At 40.5% G+C, this 19,503-nt stretch overlaps 1 protein-coding gene across 5 annotated transcripts in view; it reads left to right on the forward strand.

The window, feature by feature from the left end:
• PPFIA2 (PTPRF interacting protein alpha 2) overlaps positions 1 to 19,503 on the forward strand; it is a 610,761-nt gene that overhangs the window by 386,269 nt on the left and 204,989 nt on the right. For 4 of the 5 annotated variants that reach the window (XM_043547102.1, XM_043547080.1, XM_043547089.1 and 1 more), the window contains one exon: positions 2,243 to 2,317. The exons of the other annotated variant lie outside the window; for it this stretch is intronic. In XM_043547102.1, the coding sequence (XP_043403037.1) occupies positions 2,243 to 2,317 (75 nt within the window). The remainder of the gene's footprint in view (positions 1 to 2,242; positions 2,318 to 19,503) is intronic. 5 annotated transcript variants of the gene reach the window in all.

Below are 19,503 nucleotides of genomic sequence, written 5' to 3' on the forward strand. Positions count from 1 at the left end.
CCTCCTCTCACTGTTGGAGTCACAGACTGCTGTCAGCCTAACTGGCTGACATGTATTGGGACTTCCACATTGGGGAATGATTATAACATCACAATTGGGGGTGGAGAGTGGGATTATCCCTGGGCAGTTTAGCAAGCAGGTATAGAAAGAATGAATAGGCTTTTCTGTTGAAACAGAACTGTCCTCAGTCAATGTTATGGTTGCTTAGGTTGGGAGAACAAACTGGAGCCAGCAGGCTTAAGATTTTGGAGTGGGTCAGAAAGACAGTGGACCGACCCTATACTCTTTGGGGATTATCGATCGATCGATTGATTGATTGATGGAAGGAAGGAAATGAAACCCTTTTCAGTTTAATTACTCTCCCTCCAGCTGACAGCCCTACCTTTACTACTGCCATATGGTTTAGGGTGAGAAACTGGCATGTGAATAGAGTGGCTCATAGAGTGGCATGTAGCTTATTCATGCAAATTCCCTGCCTGCTCTCACTGAGTGGCTGTGCTCTCACAAACCATGTGGTTCCTCACATTCATCCATTGAGCCCAGGGCCTACTATCCCCAGGATTAGTCAGCCTAGCATGCAGAAACATATGTGGCTTTCTGGGCTTTATTATGCCTCACAGTTCCATATAAACAAGGGTCAGGATTGGGTCCTATAGTATTGCACTGTACAGAATTTAAGAGGTAAATTTTCAGATTCCAGCTGTGTATGTGGCCCAAGCGGGTTTTGTACATTCAAATTCTAACCCTATTCAAAATCCACATGCAACTGTTAGAATTTTGTTAAAGCATACAAACAGGTGTTTAACCTGTAGAGTGAATGTGCTTGTATGTGTTTTAATTTTGTGTTTCTGTGAGTGGCAGTCCTATGAAATCTTATGAAAATGTACACCTAAATATGAATAATATTTCGAAGTTACTACTGTAGATATTTTAGGTCATTTGAATAAATTATATGACCATACATAGCATGTTCTTACTGCAATTAAACTTGTTTTTGCTTTTTACTTTTTACTAAAACAGTATGCTAATATATATTTTATTCAAATTAACTAAAACAAATAGTGTTGTGCAAGTGGTTTAAGATATACACTAGGCTTACATGATCTTTCATTTAATCTAAGCCAGAGTAAATTGCTTTCTTTCTTCCAGAAGGTTTTCTTTACCTGTCAATTAATATAACTTGAATAACTTTCCATGATGCTATTATTTTCTGCAAGTGTATTTGCTGTCTTGACTAAGTTAATTTCAAAATTTGATTTAAAGAGGAATAAGACAAAATAAGTGTACACATTGCAGCATAGTGTTGGACATAAGTAACTTCAATAGTGTACTAATATGTACAGTTTGAAGTGTTAGCTATTTGTTATTAGTTCTTGTGAATGCTGTAGTGTTAGGTATGTATTATAAGCATTTGCAAAATTCTACTTTCATCAGTAAGGACAGCAGGAGTCAAAAGACGATTATTTTCCCCAAAGTTCTTAATTTCTTTCATCATTACCTTTGGATATGAAATAAGTGTTCAAACAAGTAGAAGTTTATATGCCTTCACTTTTATAGAATAAGATACATCACTTTCTTGTTTCCACTATGACCTTTTATGTGTAATATAGACAGTATTAAGGGAAGTCCAGAAAATAGATAATAATATCTTCTCTCATATATAATAAACTCTCATTTATTACAAACACAGCATTAGATTTTTGTGTATAGGAAATATATCTTGTAGATTCTTAATAACTTTTTGCAAAGATAAAATAAAGTGAATGACTTTACTAACAAAGATTGACTTGGTCAGTTACAAATAGTGCTGCACATCAATGAATTTGGTAAATTAAATTAGTATTAGCAGTTATTCTTCACACAATGGACTTGAATGTGTTTTCAGGAGTTCTTTTCCATACCTTTCCTCTGGAACTGTTCCAGTAAATTCTTATATTTAGTGTCTTGTGTACTTGTAGAAGGTTGCATTTACTGTACATTTCATAGATTAAAAGGAAATTCTATAGTAGCAACGTTAGGCTTTAAAGATTATAACCTAATGCTCACATATGTGGCTTCACTCTTCTCAGAGTCAGGTTTAAAAGGCCTTCTTAGTTAATATCTCTTTTGTGAGTGTTCAGGACACAATACACATACCTGCAAACAGACCTGCAGATTGTACTGTAGTGTTTATGGCAGATTATATAAACCTGAAAGACTGATAGAAATCACGTTACTGCACATATTTTGGTTTTTCTTCTAGGTAAGGGAACGACTGAGGGTTTCTTTAGAAAGAGTCTCTGCACTGGAAGAAGAACTAGCTGCTGCTAACCAGGAGGTAACATAAAACACTTTCTCCCCGTTTGAGGTGCAATTTTTCTAACATTCTGTCCCTTGTGTTTCCCATCACTATTATTGAAACTGTCACAAAACAATAAATTACATTCTGTATAGGCCACTAACCACGGTCTATTGTAAGTGGCTGTCATATTAATAAAATCTTCTGATTTCTGCTTTATTCAGATCTGTCATTGTGAGCAGACTAAAAAAACAAGGGCTAGTGACAGGTGCAAAACTTTTCTTTCCTTTACTAGATATGGAAAAGCCATGAGGCAATAGATATGTGTCAGAAATTGTAAGCAATATAACAACACAGTTGCTAAATTGGAGTTCATATCAGATATTGCTATATAACTAGGGACCTGCAAACTCAACAGTAAGTACAATATTATAATTTAAATATACCCTGGGAATGGCTTACAGAGAGAAAACTTAAAGCCGCTACATAACCTATCATAATAGGATATTTTCTCTGTGTACGCATTAACATATAGGGGTTTTTTTATACCTAATCCTGTGCTTATTACTCAAGAATGAGGATTGCAAGCTTGGCTCAGATATCGTACAATCCTTAGTTAATAATTAATATTGATATGTATAGGTCCTCATCCAAATCCATAAAGTTCAGTGGAAGTCTTTCTGTTGACATCTACTGTCTTAGGACCAGGCCTGTAGTTAATCATCTCAGTATCTAGTTGTTTTGGGGAGATTAGTTATACTCTGTGTTTGCCAGTCAGACACAAGGGAATTCTATTGAAATGATAGCTTGGAAGCCTAAGAAAAAGCACTGTAGTTCTTGGTTTGCCTTCCGAGCCTGGTAAATATGCAAAATAACATATGTACTTGTAATTGTTCTTGCTTTACAATCTACAAATCAGTAATAAGTATATTAAATACAATAGAATTTTAGCTATTTGGACAGCAAGTATCCAAACCTTTCTAACAAGTTGCAGCTCTGTTTCCCATGTTTTGACTCCATTCTTTCTCACTGAATCCTGCTTATATGAATTATTTGAACAATTTTGGTGTCACCCATTATCATCATATCTCTGACTTCATCACACTATCATCTGGGCACCTTACAAGGTGTTTACATTTACACATTCAAGTTTACATTTAAACATTCAAGAGTTTGGTGAGAGAGACCAAACATAGAGCTCCCTGGATGCTCGTGGCTTTATTTTTCAGCTAGCACACCAGAACTGAATCAATGTAGAAGGCATAGGCAAACAAGGGGGGTTCCAAAGAGGATGGAGCCAGGCTGTTCTCAGAGGTGGCAGATGACAGAAGAAGGAGCAACCATCTCAAGTTGCAGTGAGGGAGGTCTTGATTGGATATTAGGAAAAACTGTTTCACTAGTTGAATGGTGAAGCACTGGAATGGATTACCTAGGGAGGTGGTGGAATCTCCATTGTTAGAGGTGTTTAAGGCCCGGCTTGACAAAGCCCTGGCTGGGATGATTTAGTTGGGATTGGTCCAGCTTTGAGCAGGGGGTTGGACTAGATGACCTCCTGAGGTCTCTTCCAACTCTAATCTTCTATGATTCTAAGTACATCTTGCAGCTCTTTCTAACAGTGACCAGGTTTGTACTTAATTATCTTTCCACAAGAAGTAAATTACAGACACGCTTGGGTTTGCTACTGAGAATGATCTTCAGTCATAGTCCCAGCCAGCTGGATAATTGTGATCCACTGTAAAGGACAAAATACAGAATCAGTTGCTTCTGATACTTATTTATACCTTGGCCAATAAACACTGTACTGTACCAAGAAGGTGGCTCTTACATCTCCGGACAAAATCAGTTTCAGGGCTAGAATATAAGCAACTGACCATCCAGTAGTGGGTAGTTTCATCTGGGCAGTTCTTAGAAACCTCTCTTCTAAAGCAAGATCAGTCTGAGCAGTAATAGGCATCAGATGGGGATGGGGAAGGAAAAAGAATGCTGGGATAATAAATATACAGATTACAATGAATTGAAAGTGAGGATATCTGGAGTACTGTGTGCAGTTTTGGGCCCCACACTACAAGAAGGATGTGGAAAAATTGGAAAGAGTCCAGCGGAGGGTAACAAAAATGATTAGGGGACTGGAACACATGACTTATGAGGAGATGCTGAGGGAACTGGGATTGTTTAGTCTGCGGAAGAGGAGAATGAGGGGGGATTTGATAGCTGCTTTCAACTACCTGAAAGGGGGTTCCAAAGAGGATGGATCTAGACTGTTCTCAGTGGTAGCTGATGACAGAACAAGAAGTAATGGTCTCAAGTTGCAGTGGGGGAGGTTTAGGTTGGATATTAGGAAAAAACTTTTTCACTAGGAGGGTGGTGAAACACTGGAATGCGTTACCTAGGGAGGTGGTGGAATCTCCTTCCTTAGAAGTTTTTAAGGTCAGGCTTGACAAAGCCCTGGCTGGGATGATTTAGTTGGGGATTGATCCTGCTTTGAGCAGGGGGTTGGACTACATGATCTCCTGAGGTCCCTTCCAACCCTGATATTCTATTCTATATTGGAAAGGCTTTCTTGCCTGCCATCCTTAGAAGTGTTATACAAACTTACTATGTTAATAATGCTGAAAACATTTAGAAGGACATTAATCAACAAAGCCTGTCAAGATCATTTACACAACATGAATATCGGTATTTCAGTTTCTGCCTGCTGTAGCTCAAAACTGAAAATGTATTAAAAAGAACTTGGCAAGGAGATATACAGAAGGGAATTGATGAATTACATTCAAAAAATCAGTGCATTTTGAACAGGAGTTCAGCTAATGTTCACAATTATTTAATTAAGCCCAAAAATGGATTAGACATCATCATTATATAGGGGCTGATTTAACACCAAGATCTCCAGTGAATGTACCCAGCCAGTGTTCATCTGAAAGATATAAATTGGATGTAGTGTATATGAAAAGAAATGGGGCAAGTTTCCAAGGCAATTGGGTTCAGGGCTTTCAGTAATTTCTATATTGCTGTCACTCTGTGTCTGTTCTTCTAAAACACTCACTACTAATTGGCAATGTTCCTCCCTTGATAATTCGTATTATTTTTCTCCATATCCATGTTGTTTTCATTGTAGCAACACACTCCATAGTCAGGACTAATATAGATACCTAAATGATGGTAATAGGTTGATACCCTGATTAAAATGTTGTATCACTAGGGGAAAGACACACAGAAGATCCAGGTTTAGTAAACCACAGGTATACGTTGATATCTGCCTAGGTCATGGCTGCCCTGACAAAAGTGCCCAAACCTACAAAACTACAAGGAATCACATAAGAAATTCAGAGAGGTTAGGCACTTAATGAGACAGATACTCCAAACAACAAACACCTACAGACTTACACTGGGAAAAGATAAATAAGAGCTTGTACTCCTAAATGGGCCTTGTAGCCTAATTCCTAAATAACCAGCATTAATAAACATAATGACAGATGTGAGAAATGTAGATAACATTGTGAACACAGGCAAAACCTGTTTGGTTTCAGCTTTGGTTATAAACCAGAAACTTAAGCAATAATTTAAAGCTGGCAGCAAACAAAAACCTGTAAAGATGAAACTGCAGGGAGAGTTGAGATAGGCAAAATATAATTACCCAAACTGGAATTTGATCCAAGCTTTCACCTCTCAGGGGCAACTTCTTTTACTGGGGGGAGATAAAGCTAAAAAATAAAATAATAGCCATTGAATAACACCTTAATGAATAGTTTTGTACCACGACTAAATTTGTCCACTTAATAAAGTGAGATAAAATTCTGTTCCAAAATCAGTGTTTCATATATTTGTTAATGGAAACCCTAATTTGGGGGGTTCTAATGTCCCCTAAAACCCAGTTGTTGACATCCACACTACTTTTCCAGAAAGAGCTGTGGGCGCACAAGTGGCCTTAAGCCTCCTTTATGTCACCAGAATGCTGGAATAGTGACCTATGGAGAAGAATCTCCCCTACTAAATCAGAAACATCACTTCCTACTGAGCCTGTGTTTTTCTTGGTCTACTGCCTGGACACTATCTAGTTAGATCGCTACTTGTGATATTTCCCTAACTGGGTTTAACTTTACATATTCTGATGGTAAAGACAGTATTTTAATTCTTAGATGCCCAAGGAAAAGTGCTCAGCTGTACTTTTCAAAACCACCTATATCCTCAAATGGTACATTACTATTCTGTTTCCTCAGAGTTAGGAGTTCCTAAAAAGAGCAAATGTATGATTTCTTTGCCTTATCCTCAAATGAATGTACTATAGAAATGATGCAGGTTTTATAAAATGAAGAAATTTTTGAAGGTTTAAAAAGGAAAATCAAAGTAGGGTTTTTTGTTTGTTTTGTGTTATTTTTTAAATCAAGAAAGATATAACATACCTTAAATTATCACACGACCCACCATATTAAATACAATATGCCTAGTGAAGAATTTCCCAAACTAGGTTACATTAGCTGTCATGTTCACTGAGCAGTCCACCTTTCATATTCTTTATGACTTGCATTTTATATCGTCCATATTCGCACCTATGATGATTAAGTTTCATATTCACTTTCTATTGAAGCGTTGTTTACAAACAATAAAAATTAAGTTTTAAAGACTCAATCCTACAAGGGGCTGAGCAACTCCAATATGTTCTAAATGCCTTCAACTCCCTTACAAATCAGGGGTGCACTCACTACCTTACAAAATCAAGGCCTAACAACACTTTGGGGAACTGCCTTGTTTTTGACAACTAGAAACAAGATGGTGGCGAGAGTTGCTGAGGGGCAGCATTCTTAACTCCTGTTAATTTCCCCATGAAGAATATTACTGCAGTAGGTTTTTAAATTTGAGTTCAGCTATTGTATGTAATCCAACAATTACATACAATAGCCACCATTAAAATGCTAGCATTTTCCTACAATTATCATACAGTTGTATCTGGGATTACCACATTTTTCTTTAATGTTTATAATAGGAGATATATGTGCTCACATTTGGCAAGTGTTGACTTTTCATATTTTTTTCTGTAGCTGTTACATATATACTAGCTTTTTGCAATAGTTGGCGAGGGGGGTTGGTCATAATAGTTAAAAGTACTGTGCATACTCACATAGGTATTCATTTACACACCACACCACTCAAGTGTGTCAGTGGTGTTGCATTTCCAGGAGCCACACTTCTACCTATTCCAAAGGCCCCAGATGTGATTAAAGAACTGTGTGGGAGATGATTGTAATTAGCAATTGATTTCTGCTGCTAGTCCTCCAGCTCACAATAGGTGGTGCATCCCACACTGAAGTTTGGTAGTCTACTAATCTCTGCCTGGGAACATTTGTCAGATAGGATAGAAACTTGTTCAAATACCAGCCAGTTCCTGACAGCCACACCCTTTGCCCACTAATCTGAGTGGGACTTGCCCTTTTTTCTTTTTTTTTTTTTAATAAGAGCTGGAATATAAAATTGCCTGCCTGTCTCTCTGTTCTGTAGCATTCTGAGCTGTATTATTGAGACTGCTGGCAGGGCAGCCTGCCCTCATAACCCCCACCTTTTGATGTACTGTTACTAATATTATGAAATTCAGACTTCATTAAGAGCTTGATTAAATTATGGACCTCTCCAGCATACTGAAACAGATGCTTAATTAAGCTCTCTTTATCTCAGAGAAAAAGGCAGGCGGTGAACACTTGGCCCTAGGTGCTTGCTGTCCACGTTAGAAAATCTCCGGGAGCCAGCTGAGACTTGGGGCATATTTAAGAGACTCCAGCAGCCTCTGAAGGATGCAAATTCAGAGTGCCTGGAAACATGATGCAGCTTCATGTGGTTGTAACATGCTTCTCACATCCCCTTCTTGCACCACTGCTCCATGGAAAGGACAGTTCTTGTCACTTCCATCAAATTAGAGTTCACTTCATCCCAGAACTATCTGAAGTCCCAACAAGCACTATTTTATCTAGAAACTACCTCTAAACCCTTTCCACAACTCTTGTCCTTACCACCAAGCCTGGTAATTCACTGGCTCAGTATACTGGAAGCAACCCTGGTTGTGGAATTTGTTGCTTACTTGCAAGATGTGGAACACAAATTCCCCCTGCCCCTTCCTAGCTGTGTTACACCATAAGCGTTCCACATCTGTAAAAGCCCACATCTTGGCAACATCATATGGGGCCCTCCAAGACCCTTTTATTTTAGTTCAAAAACAAGCTCTTACATTTTCCTGGATCAAATGAGTAGAAAACCACATAGAGATCATTCAGATTTCACAGAATGTTTTATCTCAGAGGAAAGATCATTCTTCTTGGGGAACACTGATGAGACCCCTGTGACCTCTGTAGAACATTGGTACAAGTGCATCACAAGAGAGAGCATAGGTTTGTTGCCGGCACCCAGTGCCGAGAGGCGGAACAACAGCTTGAGTTGGTTCGCTACCCGGTGTGCTACACCCAATAATCACAACGGGGTGGAGAAGCAGAAAAGTTTATTTGCAGCTGCAAAAAGGTACAGGGAGAATAAAATCTCAAATTCTGCACCCAGAGCAGGAAGTTACACAGGCTTTTATACATCCTTTTTCCCAGCATACTTATCCAATAGCAAGCTGCCCCAAGTATTCATATAGCCAGCCAATCCAGTTCCCAGCTAGTTCCCTGATTCTCTGTATCATTTGTTAAACTATACATAAAGCTGCTTTATTCAGCATTGTTCTTCCATATCTGCCCTGTTTGGCCTTGCTTAGTTTCAGGCAGTCTTACTCTGCAACATATTGTTGCAGATCCTCAGCATAACTGCTGTGTGTGCCTCCAGGCGGGGGGGCTAAGGACACTTGGGCCTAGTATGCAGAGCTGCTGCGAGTGCCTCCAGTCGTGGGGGGGGGGGCAAGGACACCTGGGCCTAGTGCGAGGGGGCTTCATCGACACTCGTGGTCTTCCATCCCCTCGAGTTACCTAGTGGCCATGCCCCAGTGTCCCCAACAGGTTCATCAGTCACTGCACCTCCAAACTCTTTATCTCAGCATTTGTTCCAAATGCCAAACACTAATGCGTTATCTCCATTAACTGAGGGTCTGCTTTGACCTGGGTATCTTTAAAGTCCCTATCAGTACTGTTCCTGTTCGAGGTAATTTTTAATGGACGCTTGTGATTGTCTCCAAAATTGGAGCCTTACATTTCCTGTGTCTTTTCCAGGCACTCCATCCTCCTCTGCTGAATTCTACTCATCCTTTCCAAGATAAAATTAAGAAGCAGGGTTATTCATCTCCCACTCCCAGGGCTCTCAGTGAAGTTGCAAGAAGGCTGGACCATAGGCATTTACTTCATACAACCGCATGCTTGTGTGACCTCTGTCCTCCTCTTTGGCCTTTGCTAAATCGACATCAGTAAATGTCTAATATTTGCTGGAATTCACTTTAAATTAAAACACACAGTAAAAGTTACAAAAATATATTACTGAACTCCTCTTTCTTACAGGTGGAATTAGCCTTACCATTAGGAGTTTATATAGAGAGAGGAAGATAAAAATTGCTATAATGGATCAAACCTGAGGTCCATCTATTCTGACATGCTGTAGGTGGCCAATACCATATGCTTCAAAGGAATGTGCAAGAAACCATTTTGTCAACACTTCCTAAAGAAAAGTTTTCTCTTAACCCAGAGTGGTTAGTGATGAGCTTATGATGCATCCCTTATTTATCTTATAGTTAATTACTATTATAGCGCCCATGGAATCAGTCATCAGTAATTTTAGCACTTAATTTTAGAGATCACAGTAAAAGGTTGATTTGGGGTTTGATTCTTTTTAGCCTATTCCATGAACTCCAGAAAATGCAGTCACTTGGTGTTAGCTCACCTATGCAGTCACAAAGGGCCAAAACCACAAATGAAATTCTTTGTTTCTTCCGTACAAGGTGGGCCCAGAAATGGAGAAATCATATGGGGACATTCTGCAATTATGGAATATTTTGGCCGCACTTATTAAGGATAATGCAGCACAGCATAGTCTATGCAAGTATTATTACCTGTAAATATTTAATTTAGTGTGTATTTTTAAAAGGATAACCTTATCCATCTATAGATTGTTGTGTTTACACATAGTTCTACATACGTATATTCAAAGCTACATGTTTGAAAGGTTCACAACACCTTGGCGTATAAACACAGTTAGTTGCATTACTCTCTTGATAACATGGGGCTTGTGCATTAACGCACCATGGAAAATACACTCCATAATGCAAAACAATTGTTTTGGGTAAGAATATTATTTGGATAAACAGTTTTGCTAAGAAAAATGTTTATTACTTGAACATGTGTTATATGTGATGATTATTTCAAACCCAACCTGAAACAAAGATAATAAACGGGAATCTCTGGGTGAAATTCAGTGGCTTGTGTCATACAAAAGGCCAGGCTAGATGATCATAACGGTCCCTTCCAGCCTTAAAATGTATTAACTCTATAAGGAAAATTTTGGTGTAAAAACCATAATATCCTTTACATATAAATATTACTCACCCCATTGTCTTTTCTCTGGATGATGAAGAAAGAAGTTACTGTCTCATATAGTCTCCATTATGCGTTATATTTATCCATTGTTTTAAAAATTCTAAAATCATGGGTTATACAATTATAATTCCGGAGAGAGCTCCTCCACAGTTAAGGTTGTGTTCTGTGTCCATTACAAAGCACTTTTGTCCATTACGATGTCTATTACTAGCACCACCATTCCACCTGTAAAGAGATCTATCATCTTTCACCATGATTTCCATAACTTTCTACCATAAGCAATTAACATTTCTCAGAGAAACATTATGAGAGGGAAAAAAGGCCATATGCCTTTCTCAGCGGTGGCAAATACAGGTTTCTGAACATTCTTTCAGTGTGCAGAACCATGGTACAAAATTTCATTGAGACATCTTATCTCTTCTGTTGACTTCCCAAAATACATTGAGCCTGTTTCTGTGGCTGACAGCAAAATATTGCTGACAAGATTGTGGCATCTGGCAGAAGTAAATGGGTTATTCAGTGACTCCACTCTTTCTTTTCTGAACAGTTCAGAGTGGTATTGTGTAGCTGCTCAGCTACCCTGCTGGTCTGCTCTCACTTGGAGTCCAGCAAGGTTCTACTCTGTCACCCCTACTCTTCAGAGCATGGCCACTTGTGACATATTTTGAAGGCTTTAAGACTACAGTGCCATCAGTTGTCTGGTAACATTGAAATCTACATCACTTTCTCATCAGAGCTGAACGCCTCCTAAGTATTTAAAAATAGAAATAACAGTAGCAATCCTGCTTTCTGCCTAGTCTGCAGGAGAAATCGCTTGGGGTGGGGGTTGAGGATGAGAGAGAATGGATGTGTGGCATGCGTGTGTATGTCTGTGTGTGTGTGTGTGTGTGTAACTTGCTTTTGGGGAAACCTTAGCTGAAGAGATGGGGTTTACATTTCATTATGAATGCAATGAGATTAGTAATCATTCTTACCTCTTCTGGTAGCATTTGTATTTTCTGTTGTAGGCATGTCAGCATCTTGTGCTTATTTTGTTATGCAATCAGATTCCACACAGGCAGACAAATAAAATATCATTAAACAAATAAATATTCCAAGATACGATTTTTAAATTGATCAGCCTGCTCCAAGACATTTCTAGCTACTGTTTTGGTCATTAAGAGAAGCAATCAGTTTCTGTGAACTAAGTTATGCCTTAAATCCTCTATGAATATCCCTGTTTGTCCAATGCCAACATTTTTCTTATTTCTTGGGGTCATCTCTCTGATGTTTCCACTCCATTCTACCTACTTTTGAACCTATATTTTCTAATGGATTTTATTGTTTAAATGATTTGTAAGGAGTTTGAATCATCCTGGCACTGATTTATTTTTGAAGAGCAGAAGATATTTACTTAGCTTCACTGCTGCTGTTTACAAAACAGCATGAGATCTCCTATTAAAACTCTAGATTTTCTGCTATCATGGCTCTGTGTGTACCAATGAGCAGACATACTGTGTAAGTTGCTCTTAAGGTATTATCAGTAGAATTTTTGTTTCCCATGGCACTGTTAATTGCACCTTTTTAACAAAAGGAAATACAAGAATCTTAAGACACACATGAAGAAAGGAAACAAAGAGCAAAAAGCTATAAAAAATTGCTGTTTGCTAGTTCTACTATTTTTTTTTTTACCATTCCCACAAACGTGCTGTGCAACCAGGAAGCAACTGTTATAAAAGATATATTAAAATGGCTCCCTGCTGAGTTTTAGATGTTTGACGTCTATTTTGCAAATCTCTTCAATCTACCTCTATTCTGTTTGGCTGAAACATTTGTCTTGATGAAACCTTGATCCCCCATGAATAGAAACATTTTTTAATGCCTTGCTTTTGTCTCTGTATTCATGATAACTGCAGGTTAAAAATTGCCAAGTTTTCCTACCCTCTTTATCTGTTAACACAAGGATTTCCACTGAAACAGGCACTTTGATCAAAAAAGAGCATAAACCTGACCCATTATTTTTTCTTACAAAAGTGTGTTCAAACATTTCCTAGGGCTCACTATTTGATGGTTTAAACAATCCACATGCCAGTATTTCAATGTAATAGATAGATTATATCTTTCTTTTGTTCTCTGATCCATGTGCGTATTTTAGGAAACAAATGTGCGTGCCAAATTATCGATTGCTTGACAATCATATATGGCTTCTCCCCCTCAAGGATTTACGGTATCACTATATATACAAAGATCATCTGCCTCCCTTGTCGCTCTGACCATGTCCTCTCCCCCTTCCCCTCCCATTTGAATCCCTCCACTGGCTACCTCCTCATCAGGCACAAGATTCTTGTTTAATTTTTATGGCTCTTTGCAACTTAGCCTTCACCCCTAGTAACTTAGTGTGACATCGACCCCAATCTTATCTCTGTCACTGTTACCAGATGTACCATCAATCAGTCAGCTTCTCACTCAAACACATCTCTGTTTTCCCCCACACAGCCTCTTATGCCAGGGAAAACTCCCCAATAAAATCTGTATAGAGACACTACCTTATCTTCCTTCAGATCCCTCCTTAAAACTCATCTCTATCATGATGCCTATAAAATCCTGCCTGCTGATCATAGTCAGGCAGGTGAGGAGATCTGACTGTTCCTTCTCCTCTGGCCTTTCCTTACTCCCTACTTCTGTCCCAATTTGAAAAGGAAAACACATAAACAGCATAAGTAATCAACAAAGCTGTGCCAGTTCTTCACCGTATTAATTTGCCTGTATGTTATATACTCATCAGCCTTGCTCTGTTTGTGTGCTTTAGATTCTAAGTCCTTGGAGGGAAGAATTGTCCCTTTTCCACATTTGTTCAGCAGAGCCCAGGACAGTGGGGACCTGATCCTGACTGTGGTCTTTGAGTGCTGCAGTGACAGAAATATTTACTGCTCCCTCTAATAATAATCTGTTTCCACATTCATATTTAAGTAAATTTAAACCAGGACTTGAGTTGTGCTGGAATACTCCAAAATGCCATTCCGGCATCTTTTTGGGAGCCAGAAATGTGTTCGGGCACTTTTGATGCTATCATTTCTGATAGGGGGGCCGGGGTCACAGGCTGGATGGTTTATGCTGGTGCCCTCTGCCATTCCCCTCCCCACCAGCCCAGAGCTCCCTGCTTTGGTACAGTCCCCGCTAATTGCAAGCACAGCTGAGTTGGGAAGTGTGCTGGGAGTGAGCGTCGCTCCCTTCACCCCAGGCTTGGCTGGGGGAAAGGGAGGCTGCTCTACGCACTGTCAGGATGTGCCAGGGATTTGTCTGGAGAGCTGCACCGCTGATGGATCAGCCAGCACTAGCAAGGAGGCTCTGGCGGTGTCGGAGCATGGCATAGCCCCTGGCAGCAGTTCCAAGGCACACAGTAAAAGGAGGTACAGTGTGGAACCTGCTGCCATGGGACTTACAGGTCTCTCCAGACCCATGGGAAGCTGCCCCAGTTTGCATTACCATCACTTCTGAGTGATAGTGCCAGAAGTATGTTTTGGCATGTCTTTTTTTAGGACTCAAGCACTGACCTGAACAACTTTTTTGTTACACAGTGATTGCCCTTTAATTGTGAATCTTGTGACTAGCAATTTCCTGCAATAGCTAAGCATGTATATTACTGTGGGTTAGGGATTGTGTGTAATTCAGTGTGGGAGGGTGACCACAGCTCCTCCAGAATTAAGAACAGTGCAGGGTGATTAGGCAAATTCACTCAGGTTGTAACACTTTCAGAGTCTAGGTACCCCCACCTGGAGAGGCTCACATTTATGGGTTCAAACTGGATTCCCCAGACAAAGAAAGGACTTTTGGATAAAAAGCCTGAGTTTAAACTGACTCAGGGTCATCTTTCTGACCCAGCAAATGGACAGAACCTTCTGTCCAAGGGGGGTCACCAAAGCATAGGGAACTGTTGGAAGGACTGACACCAGCCAGAGTCTGAGATTGCAATTGGGGTGATCTCTGGTAAGCTTTCTAGCATGTGTGTATCATTTTAATATGTTTTCTCTGTAATGCTTTCACTTAAGAATAAGTGTGCTTGCTTAGAAAGAGCTATGTGGAAACTCATAACTGCTGGGAATTACGTTGTTCATAGCATTTGAAAAGTAAGCAAATTGCAGATGCTGGCCTGGCTAAGCAGTCCAGCTTGCTGAAAGTATCAATGTCAGCAGAGATCGGTGCAGCCTGGAAATGCCCTGGCTAGGAGGGAGAGAGACATGGGTCTCCATCTAAGAAAGGTGATGGCTCGGGAGCCGGAAGCCTGGGGTGGGGCGGGAGAGGATCCTCTATTTTTAATTTGCAGGAATGAAAAGAAATTGGCTACTCTGAGGTGCTTGCAATATATTGTGGTATTATTTATCAAAAATTTTATTTAAAAATGGCTAAACAATTCTGGCATTATTTAATGTTATGATATATGTGATCATGCAAAAAATCATTGATGCTGATCATCTACTGAGAAGACCTACTGCTGCCAAGTGATAACCCAGTTTTTAATTAATTTAACAAGAATGTAGTACTGGGATTTTTATGACCATGATTGTTAATTATTAATATTTAGTCTACATATAAATTGTATATGTTGCATTTGAGTAAAAGGTTTAAGCCAGTGGTTTATCAATATTAAATAAGCAAAAGCAACCTTAATTTTTAATAGGCTCACATATAATAATAGGTGTTGTAATTAAGCTGTGAGCCATCTGATTTGTATTTTCATATTATGAAAATATTCTTTAAACTTTAACTTTATACTTTAACTTAATAAGACTTGGATTTCCATTGATCTGCAGAAATACCAGCTTGTATTCTGGTTTATGACCTGTGGCTGTGAAGCCTTGCATAATTTCCCCCCACATTTTTGTGTCAGGAGTTTGTGTCCTATTGTAATAATTGGGATTACAAATTTACTCTCATTGTAATCTCAACTGTAAAAAGTATGTAAAAGTTTGTAAGATGATAGAATAACCTATAATAACAAATGTTGATGGAAATAGGTCAAGTTGTTTTCAATAATGAATATTATAAACAGGTGCAAGAGAACCAGACAGAGACTAAATTACTACAAACAAAAAAAAAGGCCATGTTGATATGATTCAAGGACTATGTTAAAATCATGTTTGGTAAAAACAGAAAATGTGGAGCCATAAATTAATGAACCAACATTGGTGTGTTGGATATTAGGCCTAATTGGTGGACAAAATAATGAGGATATGGGGTATTCCACTCCTCACTCCCTTTTTGATTTCTTAAAAAAAGAGATTTTGGGAAGAAAAGAGGGAAGAACAGATGGAGGCTACTGAAGCAAGCTTCACCATCATGGTTGTCACTCCCACCATCTCCTGGGATCCTGGACCTTCTTTGTTCTGATCCTGAGAGTTGTCCTGACCTAGCTGGGCCAAAGAGAGGGATCCAGATGACATCACCATACGTAGCAGCTCCAGCTGAATTCCATACACCACTTGGGCAGAAATAAGATTGGACTTCAACAACAGTATCAACAAGAGCTGCAGCCCATTTCAACTAACTTTTTCTCTTTCCCCCCAAAAGTACAGTTATTACCTTCTTTCATACCATCTAAAAAACTGTCAACTAAGGAGACTTTTTTTCCAAAACTTTCTCCCACTAAAGGGAAGAAGGGATGTTGTTAAAGTGAAAGCCTTATCAGTGCTTTACATTTCAAATGTTTTAACTGTTTCTCCTTCCTTTCTGTGTCTTTAATAAAAGGCTAAAAAGGATTTTTAATTATGCGCTTTCCATGGTACTAAGCAGACTGATGTCTCTGTATATCAAACCCTGAACCTTGTTTGCAAGTGTTTAATGTTGGACAGTGACTGGGTTATGTTAACACCTTTGGCTCATTTATTCCATGTAAATTAATACAACAGTCTCCTCCAGCCTCTTTCTCCTACCCATATATGGACATGTCTAAACCACAAACTTAAATTGACTTAAGTTATGTCTATGTACAGTCACCACTGTATTTAAACCGCTGGTGCATGTCCACACTACGCTCCTTGTGTCAGTGAAGCACGTCCACATCGCATTGATACAGAGAGCAGTGCACCATGGGTAGCTATCCATTGTGCAACTGGCCACCATCTGCCACAGGATGTTCTGGGAAGGTTTTGCAATAAATACCTCATGGGGGCAGGCTCAGTTTCCCATGATGCAGCTTTCTCTGTCCCATCATTCCATGGGCTTCCTAGTATGTTTCGTGCTGCTTTTCAACAGTCCCTGAAAACTGCCTGCCTGCCTGCCATCTCTGTCAGAAAGTATGGATCCTGCACTGCTCTCCAGTATTGTGATGAGTGTTATGAACACAACACGCCCGACCCTGCAATATTTCATGAGCTGTGACGATGATGATGATGATGTGGTGTCTGCCCGGCTGTGTGCCATGGACAGAAACAATTCAAGATTTCTGTTGGCATTCATAGAGCAGCTGCACACAGTGGCCCATCAGTTCTGGGCTCAAGAAGCAAGCACTGAGTGATGGGATTGCATTATTATGCAGGTTTGTGATGACAAGCAGTGGCTGCAGAACTTTCGGATGTGAAGGCCACATTCCTGGAACTGTGTGTGGAGCTTGCCCCCAGCCCTCCGGCACACGGGCACCAAAATGAGAGCTGCACTCATGGTGGAGAAGCAAGAGGTGATGGCTGTGTGGAAGCTGGCAACGATAGATTGCTACCGATCAGTTGTGAATCAGTTTGGAGTGGGGAAATCCACCATGGGGGCTGCAGTGATGCAAGTGTGCAGGGCCGATAATCACCTCCTGCTGTAAAGGACTGTGACTCTGGGCAATATGCGTAAAATAGTGGATGGGTTTGCAGCAATGGGATTCCCTAACTGTCGTGGGGTGATAGTTAGCATGCATATCCCCATTTTGGCCCCAAACCACCTTACGACAGAGTAAATCAGCAGAAAGGGCTACTTTTCTATGGTATTGCAAACGCTAGTGGACGACTGTGGTCATTTCACCACCATCAGTGCGGGCTGGTCAGGGAAGGTACGTGACACATGTATCCTTAGGAACACAGACCTGTACAGAAAGCTGCAATCAGGGTCTTTCTTTCAAGACCAGAGGATTACCACAGCAGATGAGGAAATGCCAGTAGTGATCCTGGGAAATCCAGCCTACTTCTGTGGCTCATGCAACACCGGCTACCTTGACAGCAGCAAGGAGCACTTCAACAATAGGCTCAGCAGGTGCAGAATGACTGTTGAATGTTCCTTTAAAGGGGCACTGTCTCCTCAGCAGGTTAGACCTCAGTGAGGAAAATATTCCCATAGTTATAGCTGCCTGCTGTGCCCTCCATAATATATGTGAATCAAAGGGGGAGAAATTTTCCCAGGGGTGGAGCGAGGAAGTGGAGCAGCTGTCTTCTTCTTTTGAGCAGGGCTGTAAGAAGGGCTCAATGGGGAGCCATTTGGTCAGGGAGGCTTTGAAGGAGGATTTTAACAATGGGCCACTGTAATGTGTGTTGCTGTAATGTGTTTAGCCAGGCTTTTGTGTGTGTGTGTGTACCATGGTATGAACCTTGTAATGATTACTGTGTGTGTGCTACTATAACACTGCAAATGCACCTATTGGTACCGTCTCTGAATGTTAGCAGTAGTCACCATATATTAGAGAATAATAATGATTGACTTTCCATAAGTACATTTTTATTCCACATCCATGCAGATATATTTATGTATTGGTAACCTAAACTTCATACATACAGAGAAAAGTATCTTTAAAGGGGAAGCACATTTGCAAGTGAGGCTCTCAGAGCTGGATGTATGTCCAGCTATTGTTCTACAAATTGTCCCACGGGATGGAGTGTCCGGGATACTGCAGATGCCCCTGAGCAAATGAGGAATGTGGGCAGGGGCAGTGAGGGGAGGTGCAGGAAGGCAGTTCCGTATGGGCTGCAGGGGGAAGCATGCATGGATGTGTTCAGCCTGAAGTTCAGTCGGGAACCACAATATGTCTGTTTACGCCCTGAGCAGCGCTATTATCTGTTCCTGCCCCTGTTTCCTATCCTGACTATCCCGGCACAATCTGTCATTGACTACCTCCCTCCATGCTGTCTGCTCACAATCCAAAGCACCAGATGACTGCAGCACCTCCTTGAGCATGCCTGCTTTACTCCTCCAGTTCCTTTTCCTTATCTGAGTGAGGTGCTCCACCAGTGTGCAGGAGATGGTCAAGGGCTCATCTGCATCTGCTAAAGAAACAATAGACAGAGATATCATTGTCAGTGAGCTTACACCCTTGATCCAACCAAGTGTCAAGCACATCTATCTCAGTTTCCCTTGGCACTCACACAGTGTGGTGGTATCCCCAGCCATGGTGAGTATGGCTCGGGAGGCAAGGAGGTGAGTTGAGACAAAGCAGGGGGTAGCCATGGGGTATCAGTACCAGTGCATAGGGCACCATTTTCCACAGGCAGGGGTGATTGCAGCTGATATCTCACTCCTGAGGTTAACCGAGGCTGCAAGGGTCCAACTCCTGCATGTGTGTGGCTGAAGACAGGGACCATATGCTGCTGGCTTGTGTGCTGATATGGTGCCTGCTGAAGTAATTGCTGAGTGGTGTGGCAAAGTTTCCTACCACAGGCAAAGAAACAAAGCAGCCCTCCCAAGAAACCTTCGGTAGAGGATTGCAGAGTACCTCCAGGAAAGGTTCCTAGAGATCTCTCTGGAGGATTCACAGGACATCCCAGTGTGCATAAACAAACT

Source organism: Chelonia mydas, chromosome 1, assembly GCF_015237465.2.
Source record: "Chelonia mydas isolate rCheMyd1 chromosome 1, rCheMyd1.pri.v2, whole genome shotgun sequence".
NCBI lineage: Eukaryota > Metazoa > Chordata > Testudines > Cheloniidae > Chelonia > Chelonia mydas.